This window comes from Doryrhamphus excisus, chromosome 2 (genome assembly GCF_030265055.1).
Source record: "Doryrhamphus excisus isolate RoL2022-K1 chromosome 2, RoL_Dexc_1.0, whole genome shotgun sequence".
Lineage (NCBI taxonomy): Eukaryota > Metazoa > Chordata > Actinopteri > Syngnathiformes > Syngnathidae > Doryrhamphus > Doryrhamphus excisus.
Window position 1 is genome coordinate 4650393 of NC_080467.1, and position 14548 is coordinate 4664940.

General features: G+C 41.3%; 1 protein-coding gene across 3 annotated transcripts in view; it reads right to left on the reverse strand.

The window, feature by feature from the left end:
* Positions 1 to 1199: 1199 nt before the first annotated feature.
* LOC131114970 (echinoderm microtubule-associated protein-like 6) overlaps positions 1200 to 14548 on the reverse strand; it is a 31163-nt gene continuing 17814 nt past the window's right edge. For 2 of the 3 annotated variants that reach the window (XM_058064361.1, XM_058064363.1), the window contains 21 exons: positions 13694 to 13846; positions 13458 to 13589; positions 13299 to 13387; positions 13052 to 13228; positions 12740 to 12974; positions 11102 to 11228; positions 10918 to 10996; positions 10725 to 10854; positions 10539 to 10637; positions 10323 to 10343; positions 8894 to 9067; positions 8615 to 8823; positions 8371 to 8528; positions 8167 to 8281; positions 7908 to 8096; positions 4303 to 4475; positions 4066 to 4228; positions 3882 to 3985; positions 1898 to 2051; positions 1722 to 1822; positions 1200 to 1656 (listed from right to left, as the gene is read on the reverse strand). In XM_058064361.1, the coding sequence (XP_057920344.1) occupies positions 1623 to 1656; positions 1722 to 1822; positions 1898 to 2051; positions 3882 to 3985; positions 4066 to 4228; positions 4303 to 4475; positions 7908 to 8096; positions 8167 to 8281; positions 8371 to 8528; positions 8615 to 8823; positions 8894 to 9067; positions 10323 to 10343; positions 10539 to 10637; positions 10725 to 10854; positions 10918 to 10996; positions 11102 to 11228; positions 12740 to 12974; positions 13052 to 13228; positions 13299 to 13387; positions 13458 to 13589; positions 13694 to 13846 (2816 nt within the window). In that variant the 3' untranslated portion in view covers positions 1200 to 1622. The remainder of the gene's footprint in view (positions 1657 to 1721; positions 1823 to 1897; positions 2052 to 3881; positions 3986 to 4065; positions 4229 to 4302; positions 4476 to 7907; positions 8097 to 8166; positions 8282 to 8370; positions 8529 to 8614; positions 8824 to 8893; positions 9068 to 10322; positions 10344 to 10538; positions 10638 to 10724; positions 10855 to 10917; positions 10997 to 11101; positions 11229 to 12739; positions 12975 to 13051; positions 13229 to 13298; positions 13388 to 13457; positions 13590 to 13693; positions 13847 to 14548) is intronic. The other variant, XM_058064362.1, reaches the window with a different exon arrangement.

Below are 14548 nucleotides of genomic sequence, written 5' to 3' on the forward strand. Positions count from 1 at the left end.
AGACACAAAGAAATGACTATATTTTATGTTTTCTGTAGTTCATTTAAAAACATGTCACTTCATGTATATAATTATTAATATTCATTCATTCATTCATTTTCTACCGCTTTTTCCTCACGAGGGTCGCGGGGATTATTAATATATTAATATTATATATTATATTACATTATTTATAATATAATACATATATTAATAATATAATATCATTAACATTACTAATATTGTCAATATTAATATTAATTGTATTAATAGCAATAATATAAATAATATCAATGAATATGAATATGAATATTCATATTTATATTTATATTTATATTTATATTTATATTTATATTTATATTTATATTCACATTCACATTCACATTCACATTCACATTCACATTCACATTCACATTCATATTCATATTTATTTCCATTGATATTATTTATATTATTGTATCAATTTATATTATTGATATTAATACTATTAATATCAATAAGATATATGAATATGAATATTTATATTCATATTCATATTCATATTCATATTCATATTCATATTCATATTCATATTCATATTCACATTCACATTCATATCCATTGATATTATTTATATTATTGTATCAATTTATATTATTGATATTAATACTATTAATATCAATAAGATATATTTATATTTATATTTATATTTATATTTATATTTATATTTATATTTATATTTATATTTATATTTATATTCCACCAGTCCAAGGTGTACCCCGCCTCTTGCCCGAAGACAGCTGGGATAGGCTCCAGGCGCCCCCCCCCCCCCCCCCCCCCCGCGACCTTCGTGAGGATAAGCGGTAGAAAATGAATGAATGAATGAGTTCTCCTCCTATTTTGTGTGGAAGTGGTAACTTTTTGGCTTCTTATTTTGTCTTTCCCCACCCTCGGCCATCTCTGTGTGGACTTTGCATGTTCTCCCCGTGCATGCGTGGGTTTTCTCCGGGTACTCCGGTTTCCTCCCACATTCCAAAAACATGCTAGGTTAATTGGCCACTCCAAATTGTCCATAGGTATGAATGTGAGTGTGAAAGTAGAGTGAGTTTAATTCTGAGGGGAAAGTCGAAATATTATGACAATAGTATAATAATATGGTGATAAAGTCAGTGATAAAAAAAGCTATTTCAAGGAAGCTAAAATACTTTGCACGTGTAGAAGTGAAAAGATGTCACGTGATGTGAGAGCAGCCGTTGTTTTATTTCCACACAGCAAAAACACAACACAACACCAGCTAACGTCTACGTGTCATCCGCACACATTTTCATTTTCATACATTTTTGTCTTCATGTGAATTGAAAATAAAGAAGCACAATGACTTTGTTGTCCTTTTAAAGTGAACATTCTCAGTGTAATCATGACAATAATCATCATATTTATTATTATTATTATTATTATTATTATTATTATTATTATTATAACGAGCATTACATTCGCAGTGTAGCACCAACCAGACAATTGTACAAAAAAAAAGCACAAGAATACGCGGAAATTTCCAGAAAGGCACTTCAAAAGACGCAGGAAATGAAAAAGGTGAAGCGGTGAAATGTTTCTCCAGCAGGCGGCGCCACTTCCTTCCTCCCGATGCAAAGTTCGATGTCGGGTCAAAGTGTGAGCACGCATTTCCACACGAATACGCTGAAACAACAAAAAACGCTTAAGTCATCCTCTTGTCATGAACCGTTGCATCCGTCGCTCGATACCTGCAGTCGTCTGCGCCTGTGCTGATCACGTGACTGTCGCCGTGGGAGAAGCGCACGTTGGTGACGTGCGGCGAGTGCCCGAGGTAGCGTTTGTGTTTGGCCTTTGGCGTGAGAGAGAGAGACAGGCGTGACGTCACATGACAACAATGGCGTTGCTTCTGACGTTTGGTACTCACAAACTTCTCCGCGCACGGGAAGTCAAATAGTTTAACGAGGCCCAAGTCATCGCCGGTGACCACGTTGAGGCCGGCGTTCGACACGCATGCGCAGTTCACATCCACCTTGTCTGCGTTTCGCGGCCAAATTCCCAGAACTTCGTCTCCCAGGACGCTGCGGACACGACAAAAACGTCAACGCTCACGCCGACAGGTCACCTCTAGGTGGCGCGGCGGCGCACCCGCGGAGGCGCAGCTCGGTGCAAAAGTGCATACCAGCCCTTGCTGCTTTTTTTATTCTAAAAATACACAAATTAGGGTAAAATATTTCCTCAAAAATCTAAAAAAAAATGTTTTTTTATTCATACATAATATGTAACATTTACAGGAAAAAAAGTTTTAAAAATGACAACAAAAACAAATAAAAAATAATGTCACTTTATAGCATAGAGTTGAAATATTAAAGGGAAAAAATCTGTTAAAAAAAAGAAAAAGTTATAATATTTTGAGAAACAAAACAAAGAATAAAGTTGTACTTTTGAGAAAAATAAGTTGGGGGAAATATCATAAGATGACAACAAAAACAACAGTTTATTCTCACCCTATTTGACGAGAATAATACCAAAATATCAAGAAAAAAATGGATTTTAATGAAAAAAATTTAATTTGATGAGAATAAATATGTAATAATACAAGGAAAAAAATTATGTCAATTTATAGCATAGAGTTGAAATATTAAAGGAAAAAAAATCTGTTTAAAAAAAAGAAAAAGTTATAATATTGTGAGAAACAAAACAAGGAATAAAGTTGTACTTTTGGGAAAATAGTTTGGGGGAAATATCATAACATTATAGACTAATATCACAATCATATTGTAATTGTGAGAAGAAAAACAGAAGTTGAAGTAGTTGGAAAATGAACAAAACAGTAGCAAAAATTGAAAAAAAAATAAGAAAAAAAAAGTTATAATTAAGAGAACATTTACTAGAAGAAAGTTGAAATATTTTGCAAATGGAAAAAACAGCAGCTTTTTTAAAAATAAAACAAAAATGAAAGGAAAGTAGTCATATTTTATTTGACGAGAATAATGCCAAAATATCAAGAAAAAAATGGATTTTAATGAAAAAAATGTAATTTGATGAGAATAAATGTGTAATAACACAAGGAAAAAATAATGTCACTTTATAGCATAGAGTAGAAATATTAAAGGAAAAAAAATCTGTTTAAAAAAAATAAAAAGTTATAATATTGTGAGAAACAAAACAAGGAATAAAGTTGTACTTTTGGGAAAAATAGTTTGGGGGAAATATCATAACATTATAGACTAATATCACAATCAAATTGTAATTGTGAGAAGAAAAACAGAAGTTGAAGTAGTTGGAAAATGAACAAAACAGTAGCAAAAATTGAAAAAAATAAGTAAAAAAATTAATAATTAAGAGAACATTTACGAGAAGAAGGTTGAAATATTAAAAAATAAAAAACTGCTGTTTTTTATATAAAAAAGCAGCTTTTTTTTAGAATAAAACAAAAATATGAAAGGAAAGTAGTCATATTTTAATACGAAAAAAAGTGTAAATGTTAGGTGAATAAACTGGAAATATGAGGGGAAAAAACACAATATTATGAGAATAAAATGAAAACATTCTTGGAATAAAATCATAATGAAAGAAAAATGTACTCAAAGAAACTTGAAATAATTGGAAAAAAGCAAAGACTGTATTATTACTCCTTTCATCTACTAACATGCTTTTTCAGCTACACTATAGTCTAAGTATACTACTAAGTCTAAGTCTAAGTCTAAATCTAAGTCTAAGTCTAAGCTGAGATGAGTATATCACCTCCTAGCATACTCTAGCATGTACATGTGTTGCTTTACTAAAGAAGAAGGTTTCAGTTATCAGTGGAACACGTTTGGAACATCCCTGGTTTGAGTAGTTTCAGCTTGAAACTCCCTGAAAGGTTTTTGTTGGCCACCGGCTGTTCTTGTGTGTGTTGGTGTCACCTGGTCCAGGAAGCCCAGGTGATTCTGTCGATGGCGTTCTGCTCGGTCAGCAGTTTCCCCGAAGGAAGCTCAAACACCACACGCTTGTACGCTCCCGTGCACACCTACACACACATAGAGTACATAAAGTACACAAAGTACATAGAGTACACAGAGTACACAGAGTAGAGCGAGGTGGTGGTACCTGGATGTGTTTGCTGTCAGCAGAGAAGTCCAGTTGGAAAACGAAGGCCGGCAGGTCGCAGCAGGAGACCAGTCTGCTCAACGCGGATCCTCCGCACACGTCGTAAACATCCACCGTGTTCTCCTGAGAACCCACCGCCAACATGCGCCTGTCCGGGCTGAACCTGAGTACGCGTTTGGCACCTTCAGGCATCTTGGAAGACAAGCAACGCTAGCTAAGCCCACCGGGAAATCTTACCTGAGGTCCTGGATGGCCGTGCTGCGGTCCCGTTTCTTTGCCCAAATCTTCAGGGAATTGGCGAAGAGGAGCAGGAACTCCCCGTTCTTCATCCCCACGGCTAACATCTCTCCATCCCAGCTGAAGCTCACACTCACCGCTGCGTGGCCCACGCACACCTTGTTCTGCAGCTTCTACACACACACACACACACACACACAGTGTCATACTTGTGGCTTCCTCAAGGGGGCATCACTCTCTAATTACTTTCACTTTCAAACTCCTTTAAACAGAGCAAACTCTCCCCTACAGTATAGTCACAGGCAGGGCCGTCGACAGGGGGGGACAAACGGGAATCTTGTCCCCGGCATGAGTGGAGGCCCAGAACTGGTGTGTGTGTGTGTGGCAATGATCTAATGATCTTGGTAGTTAGCACCCTAGTTACCTTTCTAGCTCCCATTGTAGGTACCTTGTAGTTAGCACCCTAGTTAGCTTTCTAGCTCCCATTGTAGGTACCTTCCTAATGATCTTTCTAGTTAGCACCCTAGCTACCTTCCTAATGATCTTTCTAGTTAGCACCCTAGCTACCTTCCTAATTATCTTTCTAGTTAGCACCCTAGTTACCTTTCTAGCGCCCATTGTAGGTACCTTGTAGTTAGCACCCTAGTTAGCTTTCTAGCTCCCATTGTAGGTACCTTCCTAATGATCTTTCTAGTTAGCACCCTAGTTAGCTTTCTCGCTCCCATTGTAGGTACCTTCCTAATGATCTTTCTAGTTAGCACCCTAGCTACCTTCCTAATTATCTTTCTAGTTAGCACCCTAGTTAGCTTTCTAGCTCCCATTGTAGGTACCTTGTAGTTAGCACCCTAGCTACCTTTCTAGCTGCCATTATAGGTACCTTCCTAATGATCTTTCTAGTTAGCACCCTAGCTACCTTCCTGAAGATCTTTCTAGTTAGCACCCTAGTTAGCTTTCTAGCTCCCATTGTAGGTACCTTGTAGTTAGCACCCTAGTTAGCTTTCTAGCTCACATTGTAGGCACCTTCCTAATGATCTTTCTAGTGAGCACCCTAGTTAGCTTTCTAGCTCCCATTGTAGGTACCTTCCTAATGATCTTTCTAGTTAGCACCCTAGTTAGCTTTCTCGCTCCCATTGTAGGTACCTTCCTAATGATCTTTCTAGTTAGCACCCTAGCTACCTTCCTAATTATCTTTCTAGTTAGCACCTTAGTTAGCTTTCTAGCTCCCATTGTAGGTACCTTGTAGTTAGCACCCTAGCTACCTTTCTAGCTGCCATTATAGGTACCTTCCTAATGATCTTTCTAGTTAGCACCCTAGCTACCTTCCTGAAGATCTTTCTAGTTAGCACCCTAGTTAGCTTTCTAGCTCCCATTGTAGGTACCTTGTAGTTAGCACCCTAGTTAGCTTTCTAGCTCACATTGTAGGCACCTTCCTAATGATCTTTCTAGTGAGCACCCTAGTTAGCTTTCTAGCTCCCATTGTAGGTACCTTCCTAATGATCTTTCTAGTTAGCACCCTAGTTAGCTTTCTCGCTCCCATTGTAGGTACCTTCCTAATGATCTTTCTAGTTAGCACCCTAGCTACCTTCCTAATTATCTTTCTAGTTAGCACCTTAGTTAGCTTTCTAGCTCCCATTGTAGGTACCTTGTAGTTAGCACCCTAGCTACCTTTCTAGCTGCCATTATAGGTACCTTCCTAATGATCTTTCTAGTTAGCACCCTAGCTACCTTCCTAATGATCTTTCTAGTTAGCACCCTAGTTAGCTTTCTAGCTCCCATTGTAGGTACCTTGTAGTTAGCACCCTTGCTACCTTTCTAGCTCCCATTCTAGGTACCTTCCTAATGATCTTTCTAGTGAGCACCCTAGTTAGCTTTCTAGCTCCCATTGTAGGTAACTTCCTAATGATCTTTCTAGTTAGCACCCTAGTTAGCTTTCTCGCTCCCATTGTAGGTACCTTCCTAATGATCTTTCTAGTTAGCACCCTAGCTACCTTCCTAATTATCTTTCTAGTTAGCACCCTAGTTAGCTTTCTAGCTCCCATTGTAGGTACCTTGTAGTTAGCACCCTAGCTACCTTTCTAGCTGCCATTATAGGTACCTTCCTAATGATCTTTCTAGTTAGCACCCTAGCTAACTTCCTAATGATCTTTCTAGTTAGCACCCTAGTTAGCTTTCTAGCTCCCATTGTAGGTACCTTGTAGTTAGCACCCTTGCTACCTTTCTAGCTCCCATTCTAGGTACCTTCCTAATGATCTTTCTAGTGAGCACCCTAGTTAGCTTTCTAGCTCCCATTGTAGGTAACTTCCTAATGATCTTTCTAGTTAGCACCCTAGTTAGCTTTCTCGCTCCCATTGTAGGTACCTTCCTAATGATCTTTCTAGTTAGCACCCTAGCTACCTTCCTAATTATCTTTCTAGTTAGCACCCTAGTTAGCTTTCTAGCTCCCATTGTAGGTACCTTGTAGTTAGCACCCTAGCTACCTTTCTAGCTGCCATTATAGGTACCTTCCTAATGATCTTTCTAGTTAGCACCCTAGCTACCTTCCTAATTATCTTTCTAGTTAGCACCCTAGTTACCTTTCTAGCGCCCATTGTAGGTACCTTGTAGTTAGCACCCTAGCTACCTTTCTAGCTCCCATTGTAGGTACCTTCCTAATGATCTTTCTAGTGAGCACCCTAGTTAGCTTTCTAGCTCCCATTGTAGGTACCTTGTAGTTAGCACCCTAGTTAGCTTTCTAGCTCCCATTGTAGGTACCTTCCTAATGATCTTTCTAGTTAGCACCCTAGCTACCTTCCTAATGATCTTTCTAGTTAGCACCCTAGCTACCATTCTAGCTCCCATTATAGCTACCTTCCTAATGATCTTTCTAGTTAGTACCCTAGTTACCTTTCTGTAGTAGTAGTTGTAGAAGTAGTTAGTCCCAGTCTTGCTAGTGCACACTAGTTATCGTTCTAGTTTGCCTCTAGTTTTCTTGCTAGTCATTGTTCCAGTTATCTTACTCGTTAACTTGAGTTCTCTTCCTTGTTATCTTGCTTGTTAGCTTATCAGCCAGCTAGCCTGAGTTCCAGTATCTTGCTAGTTATCTTGAGTAGTTATCTCTTACTAGTTAGCTTGCTAGTTAGCATCCTAGTTATACTTGGTTATACGAGTTATCATTGTAGTTATCTTCCAAGTTATCTTTTCAGTTAGCACACTAGTTATCCTTCTAGTTAGTTTCCTAGTTTTTGTTCTCTTAGCTTCCTAGTTATCTAGCTATCTTGCTAGTTATATTTCTTGTCATCTTCCAGGTTATCTTGAATGAAGTACATAGATAACTAGGAAGATATTTCTATTTCTTCTCGATCTATAGTTGTAGTTATCTGACGAGTTAGTTTCCTAGTTTTATGATGTAGTTATTGATGTAGTTGAGTTATTTTTATGTGCTCTGTGATTGGCTGGCCACCAGTCCAGGTTGTACCCTGTCTCTCGCCCAAAGACCTGGGGTAGGCTCCAGCATACCTCCTAGTGAGGATATAGTAGTAGTAGAGTTATTGCTGTAATTATCTTGTCGTTCTAGTGATAACCTTCAGGTTATCTAGCTAGTTAGTTAGCTGGTTAATTAGCTAGACCTTGTCAGCGAGGTCCCAGAGCCTGATGGTGGCGTCGTCGCTGGCCGTGACAAAGAGCTCCTTGGCGGGATGACACGTGAGACCCCAGACGCCCCCCCGGGCGTGGCTGTCCAGGAGCACGTTGGACGCCGCATTCTTCTCGCCAACTTCAATGATCTCGCTATCCTTGGTGCCCACCAGGATCTTACCCTGAGGAAGAGGAGAGGCTGTCGCAGTGAAAGTGAGGCGGAGATGATGTGTCGACGAGAAGAGGTCTCACTCTGCCTCGGCACACGGAGCGCACACACTCCACCGGGCGACACGACTCCAGCTGGAAGGCTCGGCAGCGTTTCATCTCCTGGTCCCAAAGCTTGACTGCACCCCCTTCCTTGGTCCTGATAAAAAAAACATCAAGACACTCAGTGGAGACCCCTAGCAGCCATACACACACACACGCCCTTTTATTTTGAAAGCAAGCACTGACGGTCTCTCCTTGCCGCCGGTGACGATGAGGCCGTCCCTCAGCGTTGTGTACATGCTGAAGACGGGCCCCGTGTGCGCCTTGGCCACCGCCCTCAGCAGGAAGTGTTCCCTCCACACGTACACGTCTCCATTGATGGCCCCCGTCAGCGTCAGGTTGATCTACAAGTAGAACATCTGCGAGTAAGTAGGAGGTTCTTCATGTGACGTGGTCTTCAGGACTGCTTGAGTGTGACGCAAAAACTCACGGCTCCAAAAGCGACCGACAGCATCGTCTGCATGCGGCCCCCTTCCAGCGTCCCCACCACGCCCTTTTTGTACACCAGAGCGCCGCCCACCAGCGTCCAAAACTTCACGTGTTTGATTCCCACTGACACAAACTGACAGTCTGAGTCTGGCCGGAACTCCGCCGCAAAGATCCTATCGGGATGTCCCGCTCGGCTGCACACTTTGGAACCTGCAGTGATGGAAAACACGACACCGTTACTCCCCGCAAACGTTCAGAGAAAACATGAAGCATTTGTGACCTTCGTGCCAGCGCCACACGCTGATGGTGTGTTCAGGGTCCACGCCCACAGACAGCAGCAGCTTCCCCGTGGCGCTGAAGTTGACGTAGCTGACGCCTTTGGAGTGAGCGCAGCGGAGGATGGACAACGTGCGTTTGCTCATGGCGTCCCACACATGGATGCACGGCGTGCTGCCTGCACGTCACGGGGAGGACAGACGTTACCGCAGCAACAGCAAGAATGAGTAGACGGTCGCTATGGCAACCATAAAGCAGCCTTGAAGCGGGACGACGTCCAAATTGCAGGTGAAACTCAACTCAAAACGCCACAGAAATTCTTTCAATAATTGAAATCCTTGGAATTTATGTGGAACTTATACTGTGGTGACGAAAATGTATAAAACAGTTAGCATGCTAACTGCATGCTAAGATACGGCTAAGTCCTGAACTATGGAACTTCAATATTGATTTTACATCAAGCTGTGTAGGTTTATACTGCTTCATAGGATAAAATGGATAAAATACTAACAGTTAGCATGCTAGCAACAGTGCCAGGTCCCAAAAATGCTACGACAGTTTTATAGTGATTTTACTTCATGCCATGTAGGTAGTACTTCATATGACAAAAAAAATCTATAAAATGCTAAATTAGCGTGCTAGCACCAAGAAAAATAGCACAAACTACCAAAAGTGCTATGACAGTTCTAAAGTGATTTTATACTATTTCTCTATAGAAATTTGATACCGAAAGTGCAACAGTAGTTTTAGAGTGATTTTACTTCATGCCATGTAGGTAGTACTTCATATGACAAAAAAATTAACAAAATGCTAAGTTAGCGTGCTAGCACCAAGAAAAATAGCACAAACTACCAAAAGTGCTATGACACTTCTAAAGTGATTTTATACCGTTTCTCTATAGAAATTTGATACCGAAAGTGCAACAGTAGTTTTATAGTGATTTTACTTCATGCCATGTATGACAAAAAATCTATAAAATGCTAAGTTAGCGTGCTAGCACCAAGAAAAATAGCACAAACAAGTGCAACAGTAGTTTTATAGTGATTTGACTTCATGCCGTGTAGGTTTATACTGTTTCAAATGACGAAAATGTATCAAATGCTAACAATGCTAACATCTCGCAGTGCTACGTCTCAAAAGTGCTACAGCAGTTCTACAGAGGTTTTATATCATGCCATGTCCGTTTATAGTGTTTAAAATGACAAAATGCTAACATACTAACAGTAATCATGCTAGCAGCGAGCGATATAGCGCTGTAAATATATGCAATTTGAAACAAAATAGCTACAAAAGCTAGCATGCTAACGTTCCAAAAGGTCAGGCAAAAGCTGAATCATACAAAAACCGGGGTGCGTGTCAGAAAAACAGGTTTAAAAAAAAGGTATCACTGTGTGTGTGTTTGTGTGTGTGGGCATGTGTGCATGTGTGTTTACCTGTGAGGTCACTGATGTCACCTTGAGAAAGTGATGATGATGATGATGAAGATGAATGATGACGCAGCCGAGCAAAAACAAATAAAGGCTGCAGTGAGTTGAGTCATGCTAACATCAGCCGTGAAATTACACGCTCATGAAGAATGAAAGTGATGATTTCATAACATGCTAATAGGCTAACTATAGCAAACAGTAAACAGGAAGTGTTAATTTTACCAATCTGTCCAGTGGCGATGACGTTGTTGTATTTCGGGTGTTGGTTGGCGGTCAGACACAAGATGTCATCAGTGTGCTCCACGTAGAAACTCTGAGTTCCTGTGGTACACAAACACCACTCACACCCGGGACATCACATGACCTTCGCTTTTGGGTTTGTGTGTGTGCGCGCCCGCCTGCGCTCACCCGTGCTCAGACTGTGCACGATGGCTGTGGCGGCCGTGTGATAGACGATATCGGCACCATCGTTGAGGTAGTGCAGGTTGTTGCGACAGTCGAAACCCCGGAAACCAAAGACGTGGTCCAGAACCAGGTCCTGTTGGGGCGAGAGGTCCACTTTAGCACACGCAAACACACACACAGACACACACACACACACCTCAACCACTTTCTTCTTCTTGGAGGTGTTGTTCTTCTGCAACTTCTCTGGCTGTGGAGCAGCTCGACTGACAGGCGCTCTGCAATCAATCACCCAATCAATCAATGCATCAATTGATCAGGACAAGCGTTCATGTGCGTGTGTGTGTGTGTGTGTGTGTGTATATACCTATATATGTATATACCTCTCATCAGCAGTGACGTCTTTGCTCTGCTGTTGAGGTTTACTTCCTATCATGTCTCGGAGGCTGGCGGTGGCCATCTTGGCCACATAGTCCACACTCTTCTCACGGGCCACGTCGCTGTCATAACCTGCATGAACACACACACATGTGCACATGTAAACCTCTATAGTGATTTTATACTGTTTCAAATGACAAAAATGTATACAATGCTAACAGTTAGCATGCTGGCACCTAGCGCTAAGTACCCAAAGAAGTTCTATAGCAATCTTACATAATTTTATGTAGGTTTATTCAATTTCAGAGGATAAAAAATTATAAATTGAAAAATTTTGCTTGTTAAAATGCTAACAATTAGCATGCCGGCGCCTAGCAAGATAGCGCTAAGTACCAAAAGTGCTCCAGTAGTTCTATGGTGATTTCTATGGTGATGCTTCATGCTAGGTACAGTTTCAAATGACAAAAAAAAAAAGATAAAATGCTAACAGTTAGCATGCTGGCACCTAGCGCTAAGTACCCAAAGAGGTTCTATAGCAATCTTACATAATTTTATGTAGGTTTATTCAATTTCAGAGGATGAAAATTAATAAATTGAAAAATTTTGCTTGTTAAAATGCTAACAATTAGCATGCCGGCGCCTAGCAAGATAGCGCTAAATACCAAAAGTGCTCCAGTAGTTCTATGGTGATTTCTATAGTGATGCTTCATGCTAGGTACGGTTTCAAATGACAAAAAAAAAGATAAAATGCTAACAGTTAGCATGCTGGCACCTAGCGCTAAGTACCCAAAGAAGTTCTATAGCAATCTTACATAATTTTATGTAGGTTTATTCAATTTCAGAGGATAAAAAATTATAAATTGAAAAATTTTGCTTGTTAAAATGCTAACAATTAGCATGCCGGCGCCTAGCAAGATAGCGCTAAGTACCAAAAGTGCTCCAGCAGTTCTATGGTGATTTCTATAGTGATGCTTCATGCTAGGTACGGTTTCAAATGACAAAAAAAAAGATAAAATGCTAACAGTTAGCATGCTGGCACCTAGCGCTAAGTACCCAAAGAAGTTCTATAGCAATCTTAGATAATTTTATGTAGGTTTATACAATTTCAGAGGATGAAAATTTATAAATTGAAAAATTTTGCTTGTTAAAATGCTAACAATTAGCATGCCGGCGCCTAGCAAGATAGCGCTAAATACCAAAAGTGCTCCAGTAGTTCTATGGTGATTTCTATGGTGATGCTTCATGCTAGGTACAGTTTCAAATGACAAAAAAAAAGATAAAATGCTAACAGTTAGCATGCTGGCACCTAGCGCTAAGTACCCAAAGAGGTTCTATAGCAATCTTACATAATTTTATGTAGGTTTATTCAATTTCAGAGGATGAAAATTAATAAATTGAAAAATTTTGCTTGTTAAAATGCTAACAATTAGCATGCCGGCGCCTAGCAAGATAGCGCTAAGTACCAAAAGTGCTCCAGTAGTTCTATGGTGATGCTTCATGCTAGGTACAGTTTCAAATGACAAAAAAAAAGATAAAATGCTAACAGTTAGCATGTTAGCACCAAGCAAAATAGTACAAATTATTACTGCACACACACAAGTGCACATGTTAACGCTTCCAACAACAGATAACCAGACGCTGACCGCCATCTTCCTCGATGTCGTCATCCGATTCTTCGCTGTCGACGAGCGCTCTGTTCTCTTGGTGCACGGGGCCCTCCCCCTCTCTGCTGACCCCGCCCCCTCGTTCCCTTGTCCAGATCATCAGTGCGGTGTCGGCTCCCCCGACTGTCAGCAGGGCTGCGTCGTCGTGAGCCCAGCGCACGTTTGTCACGTGTGCACTGTGACCCAGGTAACGCTTGAAACGTGCAAACTGACCCTGCAGGGACAATAACACACACAATAACTAGTGTGTGTATGTGTGTGTGTGTGTGTGTGTGTGTGTGTGTGTCGTACAGTGACAGGGTAGCTGAAGACTTTGAGGAAGCCAAAGTCGTCTCCGGTGGCGAGTAGCGTTCTGTCACGTGTGAGCGAGGTGGCGTTGATGTCGGTGATGTCGCTGTGGGTGGGCCAGATGCCCTCACAGGTGGCGCCCAGCACGCACGTCCAGGTGGCCCAGTGGAGTCGCTCCAGCTACACAGCAACAGCACATGCGATCAGCTGAAACGGACCAAGCTGTGACGCCATGTCGGCGCCCACTGACCTGCGAGCGTTTGATGAGCTGACGTCTTCCTCGTGGCGCCTCAAAGAAAAGCTGCTCTTTGGCGCCCGTGTTCACCTGCAGCAGCTTACCTGCAACACACGTGTGTGACAGCACCTCAAGCATGTGACCCATACCAGGAGAACAAAAAGTGGGCGTTACCTCGTGAGTCCCAGTCAACGTGCGTAACATACGAGGACGCCCCCTTGCACACGCCCACTCTCTTGTTGCTCGCCACGTTGTAAATGTCCACATAGCTGTCATGTGACGCCACCGCCAGGTATTTACCAGAGTCTGCAACACAGCTACGTTAGGCCACGCCCACTGACACGAAGGGGCATTCAGAGGGCGCTACTGCTTATATTGTCTATTAACATTGTTGTAAATGATGCGTATACCAGGACTGAAACGGATGTCAGAGATGGCATCACGGCGATGATGGAAGCTGAGGACATCCTCCAACGTGTCAGCGTTCACCACCAACACGCCACCATCACTCAGACCCACCGCCAATGCCTTACCATCAGGTGAAAAGGCACAACAACGACCCCCTGGAACACCAAAACATGCTCATATCATTTCACACATAAACTGGCAAGTAACCTGCCTAACATGTAACCTAACATGTAACCCAACACATACCCTAACTATGTAACCTAACATGTAACTCAACACATACCCTAACTATGTAACCTAACATGTAACCCAACACATACCCTATGTAACCTAACATGTAACTCAACACGTACCCTAACTAAGTAATCTAACATGTAACCCAACACATACCCGAACTATGTAACCTAATATGTAACTCAACACATACTCTAAGTAACCTAACATGTAACCCAACACATACCCTAGCTAAGTAACCTAACATGTAACCCAACACATACCCTAACTATGTAACCTAACATGTAACCCAACACATACCCTAAGTAACCTAACACGTACTAACCCAACACATACCCTAATTATGTAACCTAACATGTAACCCAACACATACCCTAACTATGTAACCTAACATGTAACCCAACACATACCCTAAGTAACCTAACACGTACTAACCCAACACATACCCTAACTATGTAACCTAACATGTAACCCAACACATACCCTAACTGAGTAACCTAACATGTAACCCAACACGTACCCTAACTATGTAACCTAACATGTAACCCAACACATACCCTAACTCTGTAACCTGACATGTAATCTTATAAGTAACATGTAACCCAACCCGTAAACTAACATGT